The following is a 26693-nucleotide window of genomic DNA, read 5'->3' on the forward strand; positions in this document are numbered from 1 at the left end:
TTCGTTCCCAGGATGCATTGCGAAATTACCCAGATCACTTAGCGGTCTCACGAGATCGCTAAGTCTTCTGGGTAATTTCACAATGCATCTCTGGGACCGGAAGGTGGCAGCAGGCGCGAGCGCATCGTCGGACTACGGAAGGTGAGAATAGCAGGTTTTTTGTTTTTTTTATTATTTTTAACATTAGATCTTTTTACTATTGATGCTGCATAGGCAGCATCAATAGTAAAAACTTGGTCACACAGGGTTAATAGCAGCGGTAACGGAGTGAGTTACCCGCGGCATAACGCGACCCGTTACCGCTGGCATTAACACTGTGTGAGCAGTGACTGGAGGGGAGTATGGAGCGGGAGCCGGGCACTGACTGCAGGGGAGTAGGGAGCGACTAATCGGACTGTGGCCGTCGCTGATTGGTCATGGCAGCCATGACAGGCAGCTGGCAAGACCAATCAGCGACTTGCATTTCCATGACAGACAGAGGCTGCGACCAATGAATATCCGTGATAGACAGACAGAAAGACAGACGGAAGTGACCCTTAGACTTAGATATAGTAGATTGCCCTACAGGCACAATAGACAATATACTATATACACAATGGTTATACATATACAATGGTCAGATATGCAAATACAATAGTGGTAGGACAAAGGGTATAAGCAGATGGATCAATTACTGGGTGACGTTCGACCATGTGTATCTTGGGCTGCAGAGGGCATGGACTGCCAGCTGGTTCCTAGGTCCTTCACAGCACATTATTCGACATGGCCCCCACCTTCAACATGAACCGCAAGCATAACAGTCCCTTCCATCCCTCTAGGCTGAATCTAAATCCCCTCCCATTGCCTCTAGCAGCTAAAAACTTCAAAACCGAAGATGGATCATAATTCCTTAATAGATAGCCCTAGCAAAGCTGTTTTAGCGCTATCGGATCCAGCCAGGCTCCTACCTACGCATTCCGACCAAACACAGCTTTGCTACATGTATCCTAATTGCCATTGTTGTTTTAGCGCTATCGGATCCAGCCAGGCTCCTACCTACGCATTCCAACCAAACACAGCTTTGCTACATGTATCCTAATTGCCATTGTAAGTATTTCTCCACCCTGTGGTGCTAGAACAAATCGAGACCCTGGAAGGCGTTCAGTCTGGACCAACGATCTCTAAAATGTTACCATTGTGTGACCAGGATGTACAATAAGTCCATATTCTCCTTATGAAATGATAGCTGACTCAACAAAGCAGTTAGACCGCATGGCATCTATTTTGTAAGCAAGCTTTTTGTTCTGAGATTAACTGGCACAAGATGTGGGATCTGTCACTCACAGCCTTTAGAGGCTTGATCCTCTGATATGCTAGGTGTCCTGTTACAGATCCACATGCAGAGGTGGTTTTATAATCCCCTACCAAATAGGATACAAATTAGTGACATTAAATATCTCCGATATTCACGCAGTCCCATAAACTAGACCACAAAAGGGGAATGGTTTTATAAAGCTGCGTCCACCTGTGTGCAACAGGTTTCTCTTTCTGTTACACGTTCTCACACACTCAGGAGCACTGTACTCACCATTCTTCATGTCCATCTCAGGGCAACAACCGTCTGTTTCTGTTATTATGTTCCTGCACACTCAGGAGCATTACACTCTCCATTCTTCATATCTACCTCTGGGCAAAAAGCATCTCTTTCTGTTATATTCTCACACACGCAGGAGCACTGCACTCACCATTCTTCATGTTCACCTCTGGGCAACCAGTGCCTCTTTCTGTTATGTTCTCACACACTCAGGAGCACTGCACTCACCATTCTTCATGTTCACCTTTGGGCAACAAGAGTCTCTTTCTGTTATGATGTTCTCGCACACTCAGGAGCATTGCACTCATTATTCTTCATGTCCTCCTCTGGGAAATGTCTTTCTATTATGCTGTTCTAGCACACTAAGGAGCACTGCATTCACCATACTGCACATCAACCTCTGGGTAACATGCGTCCCTTTCTCTTATGTTCTCTCACACTCAGGAGCACTGCACTCCCCATTCTTTATGTCCATCTGTGGGCAATATGCGTCTTTTTCTGTTATGTATTCGCACACCCAGTAGCATTGCTCTCACCATCCTTCGCGTCCATGTCTTGCAACCTCCTTCTATGTTTTTAAACACTCAGGAGCACTGCACTCACCATTTTTCACATCAACCTCTTGGCAACAATTGTCTCTTTCTGTTATGTTCTCTAAAACTCAGGAGCATTGCACTGACCATTGTTCACGTACACCTCTGGGCAACAGGTGTCTTTTCCTGCTATGTTCTCACACACTTAGGAACCGTGCACTCACCATTCTTCATGCTCACCTCTTGACAACAAGCATTTCTTTCTGTTACGTTCTTGCACACTCAGAAGCACTGAAATCACAATTCTTCACGTCCACCTCTGGGCAACAAGAGTCTTTCTGCTATGATGTTCTCACACACTCTGGAGCACTGCACTCACTGTTCTTCACGTCCACCTCTGCGCAACAAGAGTCTCTTTCTGTTATGATGTTCTCACACACTTAGGAGCACTGCACTCACAATTCTATATGTCCACCTCTGGGCAACAGGCGTCTGCACACACAGAAGCATTGCATTCACCATTCTTCACGTCCACCTCTGGGCAACAAGAGTCTCTTTCTGTTATGATGTTCTCACAAGCTCAGGAGCACAGCACTCACAATTCTATATGTCCACCTCTGGGCAACAGGCGTCTGCACACACAGAAGCACTGCATTCACCATTCTTCACGTCCTCTCTGGGCAACAAGAGTCTCTTTCTGTTATGATATTCTCACACATTCGGAAGCACTATAATCACCGTTCTTCATGTCCACCTTTGGACAACAAGCTTCTCTTTCTGTTATGTTCTCACACACTCTGGATCACTACACTAACCATTCTTCAAATCTATCTTTTGCAACAAGCGTCTTTTTCTGTTATGATGTTGTCGCATGCTCAGGAGCACTGCATTCACCATTTTTTACGTCCATCTCTGAGCAACAAGCATCTCTTTTTGTTATGATATACTTGCACACACAGAAGCACTGCACTCACCATTGTTCACATCTACCTCTGAGGAACATGCGTCTTTTTCTGTTATTATATTTTCGTACACTCAGGAGCACTGCACTCACCGTTCTTCATGTCCACCTCTGAGCAACATGCTTTTAAAGTGTTCTCGCACGCTCAGGAGCGCTGCCCTCACTATTCTTTATGTCCACCTCTGGGAAACAAGCATCTCTTTCTGTTATGATGTTCTTGCACACACAGAAGCCCTGCATTCACCATTCTTCATGTCCACCTCTGGGCAACAAGCGAATTTATCTGATATTATTTTTTGCACACTCAGGAGCACTGTACTCACCGTTTTTCATGTCCACCTCTGGGCAGCAAGAGTCTTTTTCTGCTATGCTCTTGCACACTCAGAGGCATTGCACTCATCATTCTTCACGTCCACCTCTGGGCAACAAGTGTCTCTTTCTGTTATGTTCTCTCACATTCAGGAGCACCATTCTTCAAGTCCACCTGTGGGCAACAACCGTCTTCCTCTGTTATTATATTCTTGCACACTCAGGAGGAGTGCACTCACCATTTTTCATGTTTACCTCTGGGCAATTTCTTTCTATTATGATGTTCTCGCACACTCAGGAGCACTGCACTCGCCATTCTTCAGGTCCACCTCTGGGCATCAAGTGTCTTTCTGTTATGTTCTCTCATACTCAGGAGCACTGCACAAGCCATTGTTCTCTTACACCTCTGGGAAACAGAAGTCTTTTTCTTTTATGTTCTCGGACACTCAGGAGCACTACACTCACCATTCTTTATGTCTAACCCTGGGTAACAAGTGTATCTTTTGGTTATGTTCTTGTACACTCAGAATCATTGCACTCACCGTTCTTCGCGTCCACCTCTAGGCAACAAGGGTCTTTATCTGTTATGCTCTCGCACACTCAGGAGCACTGCACTTACCATTCTTCATGTTCACCTCTGGGCAACAAGCGTCTTTTTCTGTTATGTTCTCTCACACCCAATTATACTGCACTCACCTTTCTTTATGTTATGTTCTCGCACACACCGGAGCACTGTACTAATCATTCTTTAAATCCACCTCTGTGCAACAATCATCTTTTTCAGTTATTATGTTTTTGCACACTCAGGAGCACTGCATTCACCATTCTTTATGTCCACTTCTGGGTAACAAGTGTATCTTTCTGTTATGTTGTTGCACACTCAGAAGCATTGCACTCACAATTTTTCCCATCCTCCTCTGAGCAACAAGAATCTTTTTCTGTCATGTTCTTGCTCACTCAGGTGTACTGTTCTGACCCTTCTTCACGTCAATCCCTGGGCAACAAATACCTTTATATGTTATTCTGTTCTCGCACACTCAGGAGCACTGCACTCACCATTCTTCATGTCCACTTCTGGGCAACAAGAGGCGGATGTGAAGAATGGAGAGTGCATTGCTCCTCTGGGCAACAAATGTCTTCTGTTATGTTCTCTCACACTCAGGAGCACTGCATTCACTATTCCTTATGCCCACCTCTAGGCAACATGCGTCTCTTCTTTTATGATGTTCTTGCATGCTCAGGAGCACGGCACTCACCATCCTTCACGTCCACCTCTGGGCAACAAGCGTCTCTTTCTGTTGTAATATTCTCACATGCTCAGAAGCACTGCAATCACTGTTCTTGACAGGAGATAATTAACTATCATTATTTTGAATGTCCTCCATATGTCCTCTCAATCTCATACTGCAATCAATAATCTGCTCAAACATGAGAGCTATTAGCTTATCTTCAGGGTCTTGACAAGTGTCATGGGTGAGCACTCTCCACCCTGTGCAATCTGACTTTTTCAGTGAGTGCAGATATTCCGAGGTTACATATCCTGGTATAGGAGATAAGTGGCATTGTCCATTAGTAAGTATTGGAAGGTTTTTTTTTTGCAGACAACTTTAATTTCTGATGTAATTTGTATTTGTCAGTATTTATTAATGGGTATATGTCACATTTTGAAGAGATATTTAACGCATGTAATACAACAGAAATGGCAATGCTTCTCTAGAGACAATGGGAAATACAGCTCCAAAACAGGATCCCATTGGCGAAACGGCACATTGAGTCCTTGCCTCCGTGGCTGCTCATCATTAGTGGTGGGTGAATATGTTCAGTTCACCATTCTCTCTCCAGACTTCCCCATACACATGAAAGCTTAATTCACCTGAGCTTTCATGCATTTTCATGTGGGAGAGGGAAAAAGCCACTGCCACACGTCTCAGCCAGCGGTTTATTTCCCAAAGAAAGAGCGAACTGGGTGACTGAATTAACACTGTCCGACCCTTATCTCCCCCAACATCATCTGTCGAGAGGTCAAGACATATATTGAATGGTAGGACAGTCCTGCTGAAATCAATGGGTTTGATGGACTTTAATGTGTATGAGGCCCTAGGTGTTTCTTCAACTTATGTACTAACATGTCTTGTAATTCTTCTTTCCCATGACTCGTGTAACTTTCTCTGTCTCCTGATCGTCTCCTTGTCTTCAATATCTGTACAATGCTTGTGCCATAAATCTGCACTGATCTGAACAATGTCTTCTCTTTTCTTGGCTCATTCGTTTGTGGTTTTGTTGTGTCAACCTTTACCTCTGTGACGTCTGGGCTCTTCTCTATATTTTCTCTTGTGCTATCCCTCATCTCACCTTCTTCATGACCTCTTGATTCATATATCCGACTCCTCCGCTGTTGTCCACTTTTCTTCACCTTCTCCCCTTCCTCCAGGTTTTACTGGGATTTAATCATGCTCCTCCTTATGGTTGCAAACTTGATAATTCTCCCAGTGGGAATCACATTTTTCAAAGATCAGAATACCCCTCCGTGGATTGTGTTCAATGTACTCTCAGACACTTTCTTCTTGGCCGACTTGATCCTGAATTTCCGCACAGGGATTGTGGTTGAGGACAACACAGAGATTATTCTGGACCCACACACTATTAAAATGAAGTATTTAAAGAGCTGGTTTCTGGTGGACTTCATTTCTTCTATCCCTGTGGACTACATCTTTCTTATTGTGGACCTGGAGACAAACGTAGACACTGAAGTTTACAAGACGGCCCGAGCTCTCCGGATAGTCAGATTTACCAAAATTCTGAGCCTTCTACGACTCCTACGACTTTCCAGACTTATCCGTTATATCCATCAATGGGAAGAGGTGAGGAATTATTCTATGTACATATAGTATGTGCTACTATAAGACTGTGCCTATCATGATCAGGTTATGGAGCTATTCGTGTCTGATGGTAGAGACTTGATTGTTTCCTAATTGTCGTCATTGCCTTCTGAAATGGATCTTTTTCCATTCTTGGTTAGATTTTCCACATGACCTATGACCTGGCCAGTGCAGTGGTGCGGATATTCAATCTCATTGGGATGATGCTGCTGCTATGTCACTGGGACGGCTGCCTACAGTTCCTGGTTCCAATGCTGCAAGAATTTCCTGAAGATTGCTGGGTCAGCATCAACAAGATGGTGGTGAGTGATCCATCTGTTCATCCTAATTACCAATCACACATGGTCATATTAATGAATAATATCCTACCGCAAGAAACTGAGAACTTAAGAGAGTTAGTCATAAACAACAACTTGGATTCTTCTCCTCACACTATTCACTTCTAAACACTGGTTGTAATCTTTTTTTTGGGTGATTGCCCACCTCTCGCCATTTCTGGCTCAAAATGTGCTGAGCTGTTTCTACACACAATGTTCTCAACAGTCTCTGCTCTAACTCCAGCTGGCGACGAAAACCTAGGAAGCCCAAATAAAACACGGAAAGAACATGTTTCCCTGTATGATCCGCTCTATTCAGATATGTCCCAGGATATCCTGCTTCCATTCCCTGCACAATTCCCTCTCTCTCTCTGTATATACAGTTAGGTCCATATATATTTGGACAGAGACAATATTTTTCTAATTTTGGTTATAGACATTACCACAATGAATTTTAAACAAAACAATTCAGATGCAGTTGAAGTTCAGACTTTCAGCTTTCATTTGAGGGTATCCACATTAAAATTGGATGAAGGGTTTAGGAGTTTCAGCTCCTTAACATGTGCCACCCTGTTTTTAAAGGGACCAAAAGAAATTGGACAGATTCAATAATTTTAAATAAAATGTTCATTTTTAGTAATTGGTTGAAAACCCTTTGTTGGCAATGATTGCCTGAAGTCTTGAACTCATGGACATCACCAGACGCTGTGTTTCCTCCTTTTTGTTGCTCTGCCAGGCCTTCACTGCAGTGGTTTTCAGTTGCTGTTTGTTTGCGGGCCTTTCTGTCTGAAGTTTAGTCTTTAACAAATGAAATGCATGCTCAATTGGGTTGAGATCAGGTGACTGACTTGGCCATTCAAGAATATTCCACTTCTTTGCGTTAATAAACTCCTGGGTTGTTTTGACTTTATGTTTTGGGTCATTGTCCATCTGTAGTATGAAACGATGACCAATCCGTTTGGCTGCATTTGGCTGGATCTGAGCACACAGTATGGCTCTGAGTACCTCACAATTAATTCGGCTGCTTTTGTCCTGTGTCACATCATCAATAAACACTAGTGACCCAGTGCCACTGGCAGCCATGCATGCCCAACTCATCACACTGCCTCCGCCGTGTTTTACAGATGATGCGGTATGCTTTGGATCATGAGCTGTACCACGCCTTTGCCATACTTTTCTCTTTCCATCATTCTGGTAGAGGTTGATCTTAGTTTCATCTGTCCAAAGAATGTTATTCCAGAACTGTGCTGGCTTTTTTAGATGTTTTTAGCAAAGTCCAGTCTAGCCTTTTATTCTTAATGCTTCTGAGTGGTTTGCACTGTGCAGTGAACCCTCTGTATTTACTTTCATGCAGTCTTCTCTTTATGGTAGATTTGGATATTGATACGCCTACCTCCTGGAGAGTGTTGGTCACTTGGTTGGCTGTTGTGAAGGGGTTTCTCTTCACCATGGAGATTATTCTGCGATCATCCACCACTGTTGTCTTCTGTGGGCGCCCAGGTCTTTTTGCATTGATGAGTTCACCAGTGCTTTCTTTCTTTCTCAGGATGTACCAAACTGTAGATTTTGCCACTCCTAATATTGTAGCATTTTCTCGGATGGGTTTTTTTCTGTTTTCACAGCTTAAGGATGGCTTGTTTCACCTGCATGGAGAGCTCTTTTGACCGCATGTTTACTTCACAGCAAAACCTTCCAAATGCAAGCACCACACCTCAAATCAACTCCAGGCCTTTTATCTGCTTAATTGAGGATAAAATAACGAAGGGATTGCCCACACCTGTCCATGAAACAGCCTTGGAGTCAATTGTGCAATTACTTTTGGTCCCTTTAAAAACAGGGTGGCACATGTTAAAGAGCTGAAACTCCTAAACCCTTCATCCAATTTTAATGTGGATACCCTCAAATGAAAGCTGAAAGTCTGAACTTCAACTGCATCTGAATTGTTTTGTTTAAAATTCATTGCGGTAATGTCTATAACCAAAATTAGAAAAATGTCTCTGTCCAAATATATATGGACCTAACTGTATGGTTCGGGCCATATTCAACCCATTCCCTGTATAATCCCCTCCATCGAGATGTGTCCAGGGAGATCCTCCATCTATTGCCTGTACAATCTCGTCTATCTAGATGTAACCTGGGACATCTCCTCCCATTCCCTGTCTGATCCTCTCTAACTAGATATAACCCGGGACATCCTCCTCCCATTCCATATACTAACCCCCATCTACATATAACCTGGGACATCTTCCTCCCATTCTATTTACTAACTCCCCCTTCTAGATATAACTCGGGACATCCTCCTCCCATTCCCTGTACTAACTCCCCCATGTAGATACACACTGTACGGAAAGTAATTAGACCCCTTTAAATTTTTCACTCTTTGTTTCATTGCAGCCATTTGGTAAATTCAAAAAAGTTCACTTTTTCTCATTAATGTATACTCTGCACCCCATCTTGACTGAAAAAACACAGAAATTTAGCAAATTTATTCAAAAAGAAAAACTGAAATATCACATGGTCATAGGTATTCAGACCCTTTGCTCAGTATTGAGTATAAGCACCCTTTTGAGCTAGTACAGCCATGAGTCTTCTTGGGAATGATGCAACAAATTATTCACATCTGCATTTGGGGATCTTCTATCATTCTTCCTTGTAGATCCTCTCCAGTTCCGTCAGGTTGGATGGTGAATGTTGGTGGACAGCCATTTTCAGGTCTCCCTAGAGATGCTAGGTCAGGGCTCTGGCTGGACCAGTCAAAAATGGTCACAGAGTTGTTCTGAATCCACTCCTTTGTTATTTTAGCTGTCTGCTTAAAGTAATTGCATGTAGAAAAGCCGCGGAGACACCATCACATGTTTCTCAATGCAAGCAATAAATAGCCAGGTCTTTCACCGGGAAGGAATAACCACGGGAAGGGCAGCATCCAAAAAGGAAAACCACCTTTGCCAAAACATGGTATCCATCCACAGACAGCTGTTTCGGGGTATTTGCCCCTCATCAGTGTGGAGTAGCAAACTGGCTATTAGGAGCAGTGCCTAGTAAAAGGACTATAAACATAAGGATGAATGACCTCGGGGAGATTAAAACATCCAACACCGCGGAGACACCATCGCGTGTTTCTCAACGCAGTGATCCAGAACACTGCTCCCATCCTTTATGGGAAATATGCAAATGCATGTAGAAAAGCTGTCTGTGGATGGATACCATGTTTTGGCATAGGTGGTTTTCCTTTTTGGATGCTGCCCTTCCTGTGGTTGTTCCTTCCCGGTGAAAGACCTGGCTATTTATTGCTTGCGTTGAGAAACACGTGATGGTGTCTCCGCGGCTTTTCTACATGCATTTGCATATTTCCCATAAGGGATGGGAGCAGTGTTCTGGATCACTGCGTTGAGAAACACGTGACGGTGTCTCCGTGGTGTTGGATGTTTTGATCTCCCCGAGGTCATTCATCCTTATGTTTATAATCCTTTTACTAGGCACTGCTCCTAATAGCCAGTTTCCTACTCCACACTGATGAGGGGCAAATATCCCAAAACAGCTGTCTGTGGATGGATACCATGTTTTGGCATAGGTGGTTTTCCTTTTTGAATGCTGCCATTCCCGTGGTTGTCCCTTTCCGGTGAAAGACCTGGCTATTTATTGCTTGTGTTGAGAAACACGTGATAGTGTCTCCGCGGCTTTTCTACATGCATTTGCATATTTCCCATAAGGGATGGGAGCAGTGTTCTGGATCACTGCATTGAGAAACACATGATGGTGTCTCCGCGGTGTTGGATGTTTTGATCTCCCCGAGGTCATTCATCCTTGTTTATAGTCCTTTTACTAGGCACTGCTCGTAATAGCCAGTTTCCTACTCCACACTGATGAGGGGCAAATACCCCGAAACAGCTGTCTGTGGATGGATACCATGTTTTGGCAAAGGTGGTTTTCCTTTTTGAATGCTGCCCTTCCTGTGGTTGTTCTTGTTATAATCCGGTGACCTTGGAGCTGCATGAGAACTTTCACTGGAGATGGTGGCCACTGTACTGACCGCAATCCTGAACTTAACATCGCAACTAGAAGTAGCCGTGGAGTGTACCTAACACACCTAGACACCTCGTCACAGCCGGAGGACTAATTACCCCTAAAGATGGAAATAGGAATACTATCTTGCCTCAGAGAAAATCCCCAAAGGATAGACAGCCCCCCACAAATATTGGCGGTGAGTCGGAGAGGAAAAAACATACACAGGCAGAAAACATGATTTAGCACAGGAGGCCACACTAGCTAGATAGGACAGGATAGGACAGAGTTCTGTGCGGTCAGTATAAAACCCTTCAAAAACATCCACAGCAGAAATTACAAAAACTTCCTACATCTAACTAATAGATGTAGGAGCGTAATTCTGCAACTCCAGTGAATCCTACAATCAGAGCAGGAATAAAACTGAAACAAGCACACAGCAGTATGCCACAGATACAAAGAACCAAACACTTGTCTTTGCTGAATTTGGCAGCAAGCAGGAGAAGCCAGAAAGTGATCCATCACTTCACAAGGAACATTGACAACTGGAAAGGGCTAAAGGATCGTGCACACCTAAATATCCCAGTCCGAATTGTAATCATCAGATACACCTGGCCAGGACTGTGACTCAGAGACAACTGCATTCCCACCTACAACCACCGGAGGGAACCCAAGAGCAGAATTCACAACAGTACCCCCCCCCCTTGAGGAGGGGTCACCGAACCCTCACCAGGGCCCCCAGGACGATCAGGACGAGCCAGATAAAAGGCACGGACCAAATCAGCAGCATGGACATCAGAGGCAAAAACCCAAGAATTATCCTCCTGGCCATAACCCTTCCATTTGACCAGGTACTGAAGCTTCCGCCTCGAAAAACGGGAATCCAAAATCTTCTCAACAACATATTCCAACTCCCCATCAACCAACACAGGGGCCGGAGGATCAACAGAGGGAACAACAGGCTCCACATATTTCCGCAGCAAAGATCTATGGAAGACATTATGGATAGCAAAAGAGGCCGGAAGCGCCAGTCGAAAAGACACCGGATTAATAATCTCAGAAATCCTATAAGGACCAATAAACCGAGGCTTAAACTTAGGAGAAGAAACCTTCATAGGAACATGACGGGAGGACAACCAGACCAGATCCCCAACCCGAAGCCGGGAACCAACACACCGACGACGATTAGCAAAACGTTGAGCCTCCTCTTGAGACAACACCAACTTGTCCACCACATGAGCCCAAATCTGCTGCAACCTGTCCACCACAGAATCCACACCAGGACAGTCAGAAGGCTCAACCTGCCCAGAAGAAAAACGAGGATGAAAACCAAAATTACAAAAGAAAGGCGAAACCAAGGTACCAGAACTAGCCCGATTATTAAGGGCAAACTCGGCGAATGGCAAGAAAGCCACCCAATCATCCTGATCAGCAGACACAAAGCATCTCAAATAAGTCTCCAAGGTCTGATTAGTGCGCTCGGTCTGGCCATTTGTCTGAGGATGAAATGCAGAAGAAAAAGACAAATCAATGCCCAGCCTAGCACAAAAGGCCCGCCAAAACCTAGAAACAAACTGGGAACCTCTGTCGGACAAAATATTCTCCGGAATACCATGCAAACAAACCACATGCTGAAAAAACAACGGAACCAAATCTGAACAGGAAGGCAATTTAGGCAAGGGCACCAAATGAACCAACTTAGAGAACCGGTCACAAACAACCCAGATAACAGACATCTTCTGGGAGACCGGAAGATCAGAAATAAAATCCATCGAAATATGCGTCCAGGGCCTCTCAGGGATTGGCTATGGCAAAAGCAACCCACTAGCACGGGAACAACAAGGCTTAGCCCGCGCACAAGTCCCACAGGACTGCACAAAAGAACGCACATCACGTGACAATGAAGGCCACCAAAAGGACCTACCAACCAAATCTCTGGTACCAAAAATGCCAGGATGACCAGCCAACACGGAACAGTGAACCTCAGAAATCACTCTACTAGTCCATCTGTCAGGACAGCGGTCAGGTCTGTCAGCCTGAAATTCCTGAACAGCCCGTCGTAAATCAGGGGAAATGGCAGAAAGGACCACCCCTTCTTTCAGAATACCGACCAGCTCCAAGACCTCAGGAGAATCAGGCAAAAAACTCCTAGAGAGGGCATCAGCCTTAATATTCTTAGAACCCGGAAGGTACGAGACCACGAAATCAAAACGGGAAAAAAACAAGGACCATCGAGCCTGTCTAGGATTCAGCCGTCTAGCAGACTCGAGGTAAATCAAATTCTTATGATCGGTCAAAACCACAATACGGTGCTTAGCTCCCTCAAGCCAATGTCGCCATTCCTCAAACACCCACTTCGTAGCCAACAACTCCCGATTGCCGACATCATAATTGCGTTCAGCAGGCGAAAATTTACGGGAAAAGAAGGCACATGGTTTCATTAAGGAACCCACAGGATCCCTCTGAGACAAAACGGCCCCTGCCCCAATCTCAGAAGCGTCAACCTCAACCTGAAACGGAAGAGAAACATACGGTTGGCGCAACACTGGAGCAGAAGTAAATCGACGTTTAAGCTCCTGAAAGGCAGAGACAGCCGCAGAGGACCAATTCGCCACATCAGCGCCTTTCTTCGTCAAATCGGTCAAGGGTTTAACCACACTAGAAAAATTAGCAATGAAACGGCGAAAAAAATTTGCAAAACCCAAAAATTTCTGAAGGCTCTTCACGGATGTGGGCTGAATCCAATCATGAATGGCCTGAACCTTAACCGGATCCATCTCTATAGACGAGGGAGAAAAAATGAAGCCCAAAAAAGAGACTTTCTGTACCCCAAAGTGACACTTAGACCCTTTCACAAACAGGGCATTGTCACGAAGGATCTGAAATACCATCCTGACCTGTTGCACATGAGACTCCCAATCATCGGAAAAAATCAAAATATCGTCCAAATATACAATCAAGAATTTATCAAGATAAGTCCGGAAAATATCATGCATAAAGGATTGAAAAACAGATGGAGCATTAGAGAGTCCGAATGGCATCACAAGGTATTCAAAATGGCCTTCGGGCGTGTTAAACGCAGTTTTCCATTCATCACCCTGCTTAATACGAACAAGATTATATGCCCCTCGAAGGTCAATCTTCGTAAACCAACTAGCTCCCTTAACCCTAGCAAACAAATCGGAAAGCAAAGGTAAAGGGTATTGAAACTTGACCGTGATTTTATTCAAGAGGCGATAATCTATACAGGGTCTCAAGGAGCCATCTTTTTTTAACAACAAAAAAGAACCCCGCTCCCAACGGTGAAGAAGATGGTCGAATATGCCCTTTCTCCAAAGACTCCTTAATATAGCTCCGCATGGCGGTATGTTCAGGCACAGATAGGTTGAAAAGTCGACCCTTAGAAAACTTACAGCCTGGAATCAAGTCAATAGCACAATCACAGTCCCTGTGCGGTGGAAGGAAACTGGACTTGGGCTCATCGAATACATCCTGAAAATCAGACAAAAACTCTGGAATCTCAGAAGGTGAAGAAGAGGAGATTGACATAAAAGGAACATCATTATGAACCCCCTGACAACCCCAACTAGTCACAGACATGGACTTCCAGTCCAACACAGGATTATGTACCTGCAACCATGGAAAACCCAGCACGACAACATCATGCAAGTTATGCAACACCAGAAATCGACAATCTTCCTGATGGGCTGGCGCCATGCGCATGGTTACCTGTGTCCAAAACTGGGGCTTATTTTTAGCCAAGGGTGTAGCATCAATACCCCTTAAAGGAATAGGGTTCTGCAAAGGCTGCAAGGGAAAACCACAACGCTTGGCAAACTCAAAATCCATTAAATTCAAGGCGGCGCCTGTTAGGAGTCAAGTTTCCTCTGCTGCACAGGGGGAATCTCGATCCGTGTCTGCTGCGGTCTCCCATTCTGCTTCGGCCGCAGTGGGCTCTGCTCAGCGGAGGCGTCGCTCCCAGCGTCTTGCTGGGACTGATTCTGTGCAAAGGGTTACTGCTGCCTTTTCTGGCTCTCCTGTTGTACCCTGCACTGATCTGCGGCGAGCGGGCTTCTCTGGGACTAAGTCCTTATTTGCACACACTGAGCATGCCCAGGGCAAGATCTCCCGTTGGAGATCGAGGGTCACATGCTCAGGTACTGCAGCACATCCCATTGGTCCTTTTGGCAGGTCCTGAAAGGGCAAAACTTCTGTAGCTGTTTCCTGTGCTGCAGCTATATAAACTGCGCATGACCGCACGGCCATGCGCTAGTATTGTCTTGATATTATGTGTGTGTGTAGATGGATGTATGTCGATGGATGAAAGCTCCTAAGTATCCCTCCCTAGAGTTGTTGACTGCTCGCGGATGATGGTAGCTATCTAGCGCCCGACTAGCAATCTGCACGTAACACACATCACAGCGTCCTGTTGCTGTGCCCGCCAGTACGGCGCCGTGCGCTTCCTCTGCGCTTTCCTTACCCAAGCCTGGGTGGTTAGTGGCGTTCGTCAGTGCGGCACCGCACGCACTCTCGTGCCTATAGATTCTATTTTATAAGTTTCCTTACACACCCAGTTGCGGTGTTGTGCCAGCAAGTGTCTAATCGGACTTCAATCCTGTGTAGGGGTTGAGTTCGCTGACTTCTTGCTCGCGCTCTATGAGCGGTCCTGTGACGCAACAGGATCGCTTCCTTCACGCAGGGTGAAGTTAACCCATGTGTGTATACTTAGTACCGCCATATAGTCCGTCTTACTAGCAGCAGGGTCTTTTACCTGCACGGTGGACCTCGGACTACGAACGCACCTAGTTTCATATCATCTATACTTGGTGCGTTCCGCCGGTCCTTAACAGCGCCTGAATCCACAAACGCCATGACAGAAAATGATGACAATGAGCAGATCAAGGACACAGATAACAAAAATTTAGGTTGTACAGTACTGATGGTAATTGAACTGGCGATCCTCTTTGTCCGCTTAGGACAGACAGAAATGACATGAGAAGCATCGCCACAATAATAAGACAACCTATTTTGACGTCTGAAACCTTGTCGTTCCATTCTAGACAGAAATCTATCACATTGCATAGGCTCAGGAATTTGCTCTGAGGATAACGCCACAGCGCGCACAGTTCTGCGCTCCCGCAGGCGTCGGTCAATCTGAATGGCCAGAGACATAGATTCACTCAGACCAGAAGGCGTGGGAAACCCCACCATAACATCTTTAACAGATTCAGAAAGCCCCCTTCTGAAAATTGCAGCTAAAGCATCATTATTCCATTTAGTCAACACAGACCATTTTCTGAATTTCTGACAATACAATTCTGCCGCCTCTTGACCCTGAGACAGGGCCAACAAGGTCTTCTCAGCTTGATCCACAGAATTAGGTTCATCATACAATAATCCTAAAGCCTGAAAAAAAGGAGTCAATATTAAGCAAAGCTGGATTCCCAGATTCCAGGGAAAACACCCACTCCTGCGGGTCGCCACGCAGCAGTGAAATAACGATTTTTACCTGCTGAATGGAATCACCAGAGGATCGAGGTCTCAGGGCAAAAAAAAGTTTACAGTTATTTTTGAAACTCAAAAATTTAGACCTGTCACCAGAAAACAAATCAGGAGTAGGAATCTTTGGTTCAAAAGCAGGAGTCTGAATAATATAATCAGAAATACCTTGCACCCTAGCAGCAATCTGGTCTACACAAGAAGCTAAATCCTGAACATTCATGCTTGCACCAGGCTCCTCAGCCACCCAGATATTAAGAGGGAGGAGAACACAAAACAGACTGGAGAAAAAAAATGGCTCAAGAGCTTCCTTCCCTTCTTCTGAGATGCATTTAACTCATTGTTGGCCAATTGTACTGTTATAATCCGGTGACCTTGGAGCTGCATGAGAACTTTCACTGGAGATGGTGGCCACTGTACTGACCGCAATCCTGAACTTAACATCGCAACTAGAAGTAGCCGTGGAGTGTACCTAACACACCTAGACACCTCGTCACAGCCGGAGGACTAATTACCCCTAAAGATGGAAATAGGAATACTATCTTGCCTCAGAGAAAATCCCCAAAGGATAGACAGCCCCCCACAAATATTGGCGGTGAGTCGGTGAGGAAAAAACATACACAAGCAGAAAACAGGATTTAGCACAGGAGGCCACACTAGCTAGATAGGACAGGATAGGACAGAGTTCTGTGCGGTCAGTATAAAACTCTTCAAAAACATCCACAGCAGAAATTACAAAAACTTCCTACATCTAACTAATAGATGTAGGAGCGTAAATCTGCAATTCCAGTGAATCCTACAATCAGAGCAGGAATAAAACTGAAACAAGCACACAGCAGTGTGCCACAGATACAAAGAACCAAACACTTATCTTTGCTGAATTTGGCAGCAAGCAGGAGACGCCAGAAAGTGATCCATCACTTCACAAGGAACATTGACAACTGGCAAGGGCTAAAGGATCCTGCACACCTAAATATCCCAGTCCGAATTGTAATCATCAGATACACCTGGCCAGGACTGTGACTCAGAGACAACTGCATTCCCACCTACAACCACCGGAGGGAACCCAAGAGCAGAATTCACAACATGTTCCTTCCCAGTGAAAGACCTGGCTATTTATTGCTTGCGTTGAGAAACACATGATGGTGTCTCCGTGGCTTTTCTACATGCATTTGCATATTTCCCATAAGGGATTGGAGCAGTGTTCTGGATCACTGCGTTGAGAAACACGTGATGGTGTCTCCGCGGTGTTGGATGTTTTGATCTCCCCGAGGTCATTAATCCTTATGTTTATAGTGCTTAGGGTAATTGTCTTGTTGGAAGGTGACCCTTTGGCCAAGTCTGAGGTCCAGAGCACTCTGGAAGAGGCTTTCATCCAGGATATCTCTGTACTAGGCCGCATTCATGTTTCCTTTAATATCAACCAGTCATCCTTTCCCTGCAGCTGAAAAACACCCCCATTGCATGATGCTGCCACTACCATGTTTCACTGTTGGGATTGTATTGGGCAGGTGATGAGCAGTGCCTGGTTTTCTCCACACATACCTCTTAGAATTATCAACACCAAGGTCTATCTTCATCTCATCAGACCAGATAATCTTATTTCTCACAGTCTGGGAGTCATTCTTGTGTTTTTTAGCAAACTCTATGCAGGCTTTCATAAGTCTTGCACTGAGGTGAGGCTTCCGTCGGGCCTCCCTGCCATAAAGTGCCAACTGGTGGAGGGTTGTATTGATAGTTGACTTTGTCGAACTTATTTCCATCTCCCTATTGCATCTCTGGAGCTCAGCCACAGTGATCTCGGGGTTCTTATTTACCTCTCACCAAGGCTTTTCTCCTACGATTGCTCAGTTTGGCTGTAAAGCCAGGTCTAGGAAGTCTTCTGGCGGTCCCAAACTTCTTCCATTTAAGGATTATAAAGGCCACTGTGCTCTTAGTAACCTTGAGTACTGCAGAAATTCTTTTGTAACCTTTACCAGATCTGTGCCTTGCCACAATTCTGTCTCTGAGCTCCTTGGCCAGTTCCTTTGACTTAATGATTCTCATTTGGTCTGACATGCACTGTGAAACTAGCTAACTTAGAAAAACCCTTTAAAATGTAACTTTTATTCATGGGTATAAAATACTCCACCACAAATGAAGGTGCATTAGTGTATAAAAAAGATTAACCAGCCACAGCATTATATATCAAACAATGGGAAATCAATATAATGTTCTATCCTCACTGTTCAATCCCTAGGATATACAATGACTCAATCCAGCAATGATAAAAAATACCTAATGGACTAACCTTGAGTCCTTAATAAACTGCTCCTCTTGGATATTTGCATACTAAGCAAGATATATAATCTTGGAAGATGACCTATAAATGTATGCAACCCCAAGTGATTGTGCTCAATAAACTCCACGCACAAACACACGATGTGCTGATATACGTGCACTGTCCCTTACTATAGAACTATATGGTAACTTACCTATTTGCGGGGGTTGGCACCCTAAGATAACGAGAAATGGCGCCCCTGCTCGTCCGACGGCACTCCCTAAACTCCTATTCACACACTAACAGGATGCAAAAGGAGAAACGGAAGGCCAGATTGGCATGTATTTAAATATTGCTATTGATGTATATCTGACAAAATGGGTTGAACAGATAGTAAAAATGAAAATCAAAAGATTTATTTGTGTCGATAAAAGGGACAGTGTAATCAGGCGCACAAGAAGTTTGATACATACTTGAAAATTATATATTGAAATTGATATATACTTGAAAATTATCAACAGATGGGCCCAATTAGGGTCCCAAATATGCCAAGAACACAATAATATGGTCTGACACTAATGAGCACTATCGATATTCAATGGATGTTACATAAATTGATGATTTATTAGATGTAGATATACAAAGAAGTCCTAATCAAATAGCATACCATATATTCTAAAAGTCAGCACCAAAAATGATTACACATAATCCCTGAAAACCTAATGTGCTTTACAGATGCCCAATTTACCCATTGAGATGTCAAGAAATCACTGCTTACCAATGCCAATTTACCCATTGAAATGCCAACAGATTAAACATATTGATAACAGATTAGGCATATTGATAACCAGAAGTGCCTGAACACCCCATGTCACAGATATCCAAAAGACCAGCAGATATAGTAATGATAGTATTACTCAAAATGTATGAAACATACAGTATAAAGAGAATAAATCTGCTTATCTTTCCATGGCAGTGTCCACTGGAAGCACTGCTACACTCTGCATACTCTCAACGCGTTTCTGCCTTTCATGGGATCATCAGAAGAGATGAGTTGGCCAGCATATTGGCAATGATGCAATGTCTAAAAAGATGAGCTGTGAGGTGTGTGCCTTTCCAAATCAAGTCCTATCACTTTAATTAAACACAGCTGGACTCCAATGAAGGAGTAGAACCAGCTCAAGGAGGATCACAAGGAAATGGACAGCATGTGACTTAAATATGAGTGTCTGAGCAAAGGGGCTGAATACTTATCACCATGTGATATTTAAGTTTTTCTTTTTTTAATTTACAAAAAATACTACATTTCTACTTATTTTTCAGTCAAGATGGGGTGCAGAGTGTACATTAATGAGAAAAAAATTAACTTTTTTGAATTTACTAAATGGCTGCAATGAAGCAAAGAGTGAAAAAATTAAAGGGGTCTGAATACCTTCCGTACTCACTGTATAACCTGGACAGCCTGCTCCCATTCTATGTACTAACTCCCCCATCTAGATATAACCCGGGACATCCTCCTCCCATTCCCTGTACTAACCCCTCATCTACATATAACCCAGGACATCCTCCTCCCATTCCCTGTACTAACCCCCATCTACATATAACCCGGGACATCCTCCTCCCATTCCCTGTACTAACCGCCCATCTAAGTATAACCCGGGACATCCTCCTCCCATTCCCTGTACTAACCCCCATCTACATATAACACGGGACATCCTCCTCTCATTCCCTGTACTAACCGCCCATCTAAGTATAACCCGGGACATCCTCCTCCCATTCCCTGTACTAACCTCCCATCTAGATATAACCCGGGACATCCTCCTCCCATTCCCTGTACTAACCTCCCATCTAGATATAACGCGGGACATCCTCCTCCCATTCCCTGTACTAACCTCCCATCTAGATATAACCCGGGACATCCTCCTCCCATTCCCTGTACTAACCGTCCATCTACATATAACCCGGGACATCCTCCTCCCATTCCCTGTACTAACCCCTCATATAGATATAACCTGGGACATCCTCCTCCCATTCCCTGTACTAACTGCCCATCTAGATATAACGCGGGACATCCTCCTCCCATTCCCTGTACTAACCTCCCATCTAGATATAACCCGAGACATCCTCCTCCCATTCCCTCTACTAACCTCCCATCTAGATATAACGCGGGATCCTCCTCCCATTCCCTGTACTAACCTCCCATCTAGATATAACCCGGGACATCCTCCTCCCATTCCCTGTACTAACCGTCCATCTACATATAACCCGGGACATCCTCCTCCCATTCCCTGTACTAACCCCTCATATAGATATAACCTGGGACATCCTCCTCCCATTCCCTGTACTAACCTCCCATCTAGATATAACCCGAGACATCCTCCTCCCATTCCCTCTACTAACCTCCCATCTACATATAACCCGGGACATCTTCCTCCCATTCCCTGTACTAACCTCCATCTACATATAACCCGGGACATCCTCCTCCCATCCCCTGTACTAACGACCCATCTACATATATCCCGGTACATCCTCCTCCTATTCCCTGAACTAACCGTCCATCTACATATAACCAGGGACATCCTCCTCCCATTCCCTGTACTAAACATCGATCTACATATACTGTAACCCGGGACATCCTCCTCCCATTCCCTGTACTAACGACCCATCTAGATATAACCCGGTATAATAGGCCAGATTAACCCCACCACCTAGAATATATCCGGGGTTAAAGTGACCTAGGCCAGATTATACCCCTCCGGGTCAGAATACACCCCAGCTGCAGTAGATCAGATTTTTCAGGCTTTTGAGAACCATTGAGTGATATACTTAATAACGGGGCCCCAGGCAGCACACAGGGGCCCCGGGCAGCGCACAGGGGGCAGAGACAGCAAACGCGATCCCAGACATTGCCCAGGATTGAGTGATATACTCAAGAATGGGGCCCCTGGCAGCGTACAGGGGGGCCAAGACAGCGAATGAATGGGGTCCCAGACAGCACACGGGGAGGCAGACACCGAATGAGGCCCCAGGCAGTACACCGGGGTCCCAAGCAGTGCACAGGGCACCAGGCCGCACACGGGGCCCAGGTAGCACATAGGAGCCACAGGCAGCACACATGGCCCCAGGCAGTACACAGGGGCCCCAGGTGGCACATGGGGGCAGAGACAGCGAATGGGATCCCAGGAAGCACACGGGGCCCCAGGCAGCCACGGGGCCACAAGAAGCGCACAGTTTCCCAGGCAGCACACTGGCCCCCGGCACCACACAGGGCCCCAGGCAGCATACAGAGGCCCCTGGCAGCAAACGGGGACCCAGGCAGCACACAGGGGCCCCAGGCAACACATGGGGGGTCAGACAGCGAACGGGGTCCCAGGCAGCACATGGGGACCCAGACATCACACAGGATTGAGTGATATACTCAAGAACGGGGCCCCAGACATCACACAGGGGGTCCTAGACAGCGCACGGGGGATCCCAGACAGCGCACAGGGGCCCTGTGCGCTGTCTCTTCCCCTCTCAGGTGCTGTCTCCCCCCCTGCATGCTGTCTCTGCTCCCCTGTGCGCTGTCTGTGGCCCATATATACTGCCTGGGGCCCCCATGTGCTGCCTGGGGCCCCTGTGTGCTTTCTGGGGCTCTGTGCACTGCCTGGACCCCATGTGCTGCCTAGGGCCCCTGTATGCTGCCTGGGGCCCCTGTGTGCTGCCTGGGGTCCCTGTGTACTGACTGGAGCCCTGTGCGTTGCCTGGGACACCTTTCGCTGTCTCTGCCCCATGCACTGCTTGGAGCTCCTGCGTGCTGCCTGGGGCCCTGTGCGCTGCCTGGGGCCCTTGTATGCTGCCAGGGGCCCCTGTATGCTGCCTGGGGCCACTGTGCGCTACCTGGCGCCCTGTGTGCTGTGTGGAGCCCCCGTGTGCTGCCTGGGACCCCGTTCGCTGTCTCTGCCCCATGTGCTGACTGGGGCCACTGTGCTGCCTGAGGCCCCTGTATGCTGCCTGGGGTCACTGTGCGCTACGTGGAGCCCCCGTGTGCTGCCTGGGACCCCGTTCGCTGTCTCTGCCCCTTTGTGCGGACTTTGGCCACTCTACTGCCTGGGGCCCCTGTGTACTGACTGGGGCCCTGTGCGCAGCCTGGGGTCCCTGTATACTGACTGGGGTCTGTGTGCTGCCTGGAGCCTCCGTGTGCTGCCTGGGGCCCCCCATGTGCTGCCAGGGGCCCCTGTATGCTGCCTGGGGCCACTGTGCGCTGTCTGGTGCCCTGTGCGCTACCTGGGGCCCTGTGTGCTGTGTGGAGCCCCCATGTACTGCCTGGGACCCCGTTCACTGTCTCTGCCCCATGTGCTGACTGGGGCCACTGTGCACTGCCTGAGGTCCTGTGCGCTGCCTGGGGCCCCCGTGTGCTGCCAGGGGCCCCTGTATGCTGCCTGGGGTCATTGTGCGCTACGTGGAGCCCCCATGTGCTGCCTGGGACCCCGTTCGCTGTCTCTGCCCCCTTGTGCACACTTTGGCCACTGTACTGCCTGGGGCCCCTGTGTACTGACTGGGGCCCTGTGTGCAGCCTGGGGTCCCTGTATACTGACTGGGGCCCTGTGTGCTGCCTGGAGCCTCCGTGTGCTGCCTGTGGCCCTCCATGTGCTGCCAGGGGCCCCTGTATGCTGCCTGGGGCCACTGTGGGCTGTCTGGTACCCTGTGCGCTACCTGGGGCCCTGTGTGCTGTGTGGAGCCCCCATGTACTGCCTGGGACCCCGTTCACTGTCTCAACCCCATGTGCTGACTGGGGCCACTGTGCACTGCCTGAGGTCCTGTGCGCTGCCTGGTTCCCTGTGTGCTGCCAGGGGCCCCTACATGCAGCCTGGGGCCCTTTGCACTGCCTGGTGCCCCTGTATGCTGCCTGGGGCCCCGTGTGCTGCCTGGGACCCCGTACGCTCTCTGCCCCCCATGTGCTGGCTGGGGCCACTGTGTGCTGCATGGGGCTCTGTAAGCTGCCTGGACTGTGTGCTGCCAGGGGCCCCTGTATGCTGCCTGGGTCCCCTGTGTGTTACCTGGGGCCCTGTGCACTGCCTGGGGCCTCCATATGCTGCCTGGGGCCCCGTGTACTGACTGGGACCCCATTCGCTGTCTCTGCCCCCCGTGTGCTGCCTGGGGCCTTGTGTTCTGCCTGGGACCCCGTGTGCTGTCTTCGGTCTTGTTATGGCTACTTTCACACTAGCGTTGTTTGGCGTACGTCACAATGCGCCATTTTGGAGAAAAAACGCGTCCTGCAAATGTGCCCGCAGGATGCGTTTTTTCTCCATAGATTTGCATTAGCGATGCATTGCGACGTATGGCCACACGTCGCACCCGTTGTGCGACGGATGCATCGTGTTTTAGCGGACCCTCGGCACAAAAAAACGTTACATGTAGCTTTTTTTGTGCGTCGAGTCTGCCATTTTCGACCGCGCATGCGCGGCTTAAATTCTGCCCTCTCCTCCCCGGACATGAAAAACTGCATCTGCTGCCCCCGTTGTTCATTTCTTTCACAAAGTGCATCGGTACGTCGGGCCGACGCATGGCGACGGCCCCGTACCGACGCTAGTGTGAAAGTAGCCTATTGAGTATATCACTCAATGGTTCTCAAAAGCCTGAAAACTCTGATCTACAGCAGCTGGGTATATTCTGAGCGGGGGGTTAATCTGGCCTAGGCAACTTTAACCCCAGGTATATTCTTGGCGGGGGGTTAATCGGGCCTGTTACACCAGGTATATTCTGGGCGGGGGGTTAATCGGGCCTGTTACACCAGGTATACTCTGGGCGGGGGGTTAATCAGGCCTGTCACACCAGGTATATTCTGGGCGGGAGGTTAATCTGGCCTGTTACACCAGGTTTATTCTGGGCGGGGGGTTAATCGGGCCTGTTACACCAGGTTTATTCTGGGCGGGAGGTTAATCTGGCCTGTTACACCAGGTATATTCTGGGTGGGAGGTTAATCTGGCCTGTTAAACTGGGACATCCTCCTCCTGTTCCCTGTCTGATCCTCTCTAACTAGATAATTCCTATGACATCCTTCTCCCCCTCTGTTGACCATCTGCTCTAATTAGATATATCCAGGACAGCTATTCCTGTTGTGAATCCCAGTTTACTATACTCTTCAGGGAAGGGGTGGATAAAGCTGGAGGAATGTTCTTCATAGAGGCTTGGAGATTACCAGGGTTGACAATCATCCATAGATTCGTGGCTAGGCATTAGGCACTTATTTTTTCCAGCATGATGTTATTTTTGCTGGGGCTTGGTAGTTCAGGTTATTGTGATGGCAGGACACATTCGGGGGATCTCCGAGACATATTTTAGGATTTCTGACACAGATGAGGTGATCTCTGCATTGTCAGTGACTGACTGTCCTCTCCAGAGAGGAAATTATCGGCCTCATTATTACATTACAGCTGAGGCTCAGTAATAACGAGCAGATCCTGAGCAGCGGCAGGTAGCACGTCCACCTGACACTGCGCAGTGTCACCTCCACTATGAGCTTTCTACTTGAGACCTCCATGTGGCCCCGCAGAACACTGTGTACAAAGCTCTGGCAAAAATTAAGAGACCACTGCAAAATTTTCAGTTTGTCTGATTTTTCCCTTTTATAGGTATATTTTTCATTAAAATGTAAATTGTTCTTTTATTATATTAACTACTGACAAAGTGTCCCTGAAGTTCCAAACAATACATTTTGTATTTATTTTCTGAAAATGAGAAACGGTCAAGATAACAAAAAAATGCATTGCTTGCAGACCTTAAATAATGCAAAAAACAAGTTCGGAATAATTTAGAAACAACAATACTAATGTTTTAACTCAGGAAAGTCCAGAAATCAATATTTTGTGGAATAACCATGATTTTTAATCACAGCTTTCATGCGTCTTGGCATGCTTTTCAAAAGTCTTTCACACTGCTTCTGGGTGACCTTATGCCACTCCGGTCCAAAATTTTCAGCAGTTCTTCGATGGCTTGTGACTATCCATCTTCCTCTTGATAACATTCCAGAGGTTTTCAATGGGATTCAGGTCTGGAGATTGGGATGGCTATGACAGGGTTTTTATGTGGTGGTCCTTCATCCACACCTTGATTGACCTAGCTGTGTGGCATGGTGCATTGTCCTGCTGGAAAAATCAGTCCTTAGAGTTGGGGAACATTGCCTGAGCAGAAGGAATCAACTGTTTTTCCAGGATAACCTTGTTGGTGACTTGATTCATACATCCTTCGCAAAGATTATCCTGCCCAATTCCAGCCTTGCTGAAGCATCCCCAGATCATCAGCGATCCTCCACCAAATTTCACAGTGGGTGCAAGACACTGTGGCTTGTATGCCTCTCCAGGTCTCCATCTAACCATTAGACGCCCCAGTGTTGGGCAAAGCTGAAAATTAGACTCATCAGAGAAGATTACCTTACTCCATTCCTCTAGGCTCCCATCCTTATGGTCTTGGCAAACTTCAGCCTGGCTCTCCTTTGCTTCTCATTGATGAAAGGCTTTTTTCTAGCTTTACATGACTTGAAGCCTGCCTCTAGGAGCCTGTTATGAACTGTTCTTGCCGTGCACTTCACCCCAGCTGCCATTTGCCATTCCTTTTGTGTCACTTGATGTCATCCTGCAGTTGCTGAGTGACATTCGAATAAGATGATGTCCATCCCGGTCAGTGGAGAGTCGTTTTCACCCTCTGCTGTAGCTTCGTTGTCCCCAATATCTGCTGCTTGACCTTGTTGTAATGGACTGTCATCTTAGAAATTTTAAGAATGGAGGCAACATGACACTCACTGTGTCCTTCTGCTAGTAAAGCCAGAATTGAGCCCTTCTTTTCCTCACTCAAGACTTTTCTTTTCAACTCCTTTGGCATGGTTGAAGTTATTTTTTCATTCCTATTACTTTGGGATATTAATAGCACTTGTTTAGCCATCCAGCTTGTCCTATTGCAAGAAGATTGTGAGCACCACAGCAGTGTTTTTTTATACTTTCCTTCATTAAATAAGATTTGGTTCAGGTGATCACCTAATCAGAAGCACATTAAGTAGAATGAGGTGTACTCTGGATGGAATTCAACTGACACTGGAATGGAATGGCTGTCATTCATGTAGAGAAGCTGATTTTTATAATACTGTGCAGTGGTCTCTTAATTTTTGTCAGAGCTGTATATCCCTTCCTCATATTACTTCTGTTACTCCAAGCTGTTCGTTCTGCTATTTCTGATGTCCGTCCATGTATTACCCGGCCTGGTTCCTCTACCCGTGCTTTCATGCTTGGTGTGTAGGGACAGAAGTAAGGCAGTGCCTACCCTGAGACAGAACACATCATATACTGCACACACCATTTACCTGCAGACCATTAATGGGTGCATTT

General features: G+C 46.5%; 1 protein-coding gene across 1 annotated transcript in view; it reads left to right on the plus strand.

The window, feature by feature from the left end:
• The window catches only part of HCN3 (hyperpolarization activated cyclic nucleotide gated potassium channel 3), a 118543-nt gene that overhangs the window by 50283 nt on the left and 41567 nt on the right, over positions 1 to 26693 (plus strand). Inside the window, exons 2-3 of the mRNA XM_069769278.1 lie at positions 5808 to 6237; positions 6396 to 6557. Coding sequence (XP_069625379.1) covers positions 5808 to 6237; positions 6396 to 6557 — 592 coding nt within the window. The remainder of the gene's footprint in view (positions 1 to 5807; positions 6238 to 6395; positions 6558 to 26693) is intronic.

Source organism: Ranitomeya imitator, chromosome 1, assembly GCF_032444005.1.
Source record: "Ranitomeya imitator isolate aRanImi1 chromosome 1, aRanImi1.pri, whole genome shotgun sequence".
In the NCBI taxonomy this organism is placed as follows: Eukaryota; Metazoa; Chordata; class Amphibia; order Anura; family Dendrobatidae; genus Ranitomeya; species Ranitomeya imitator.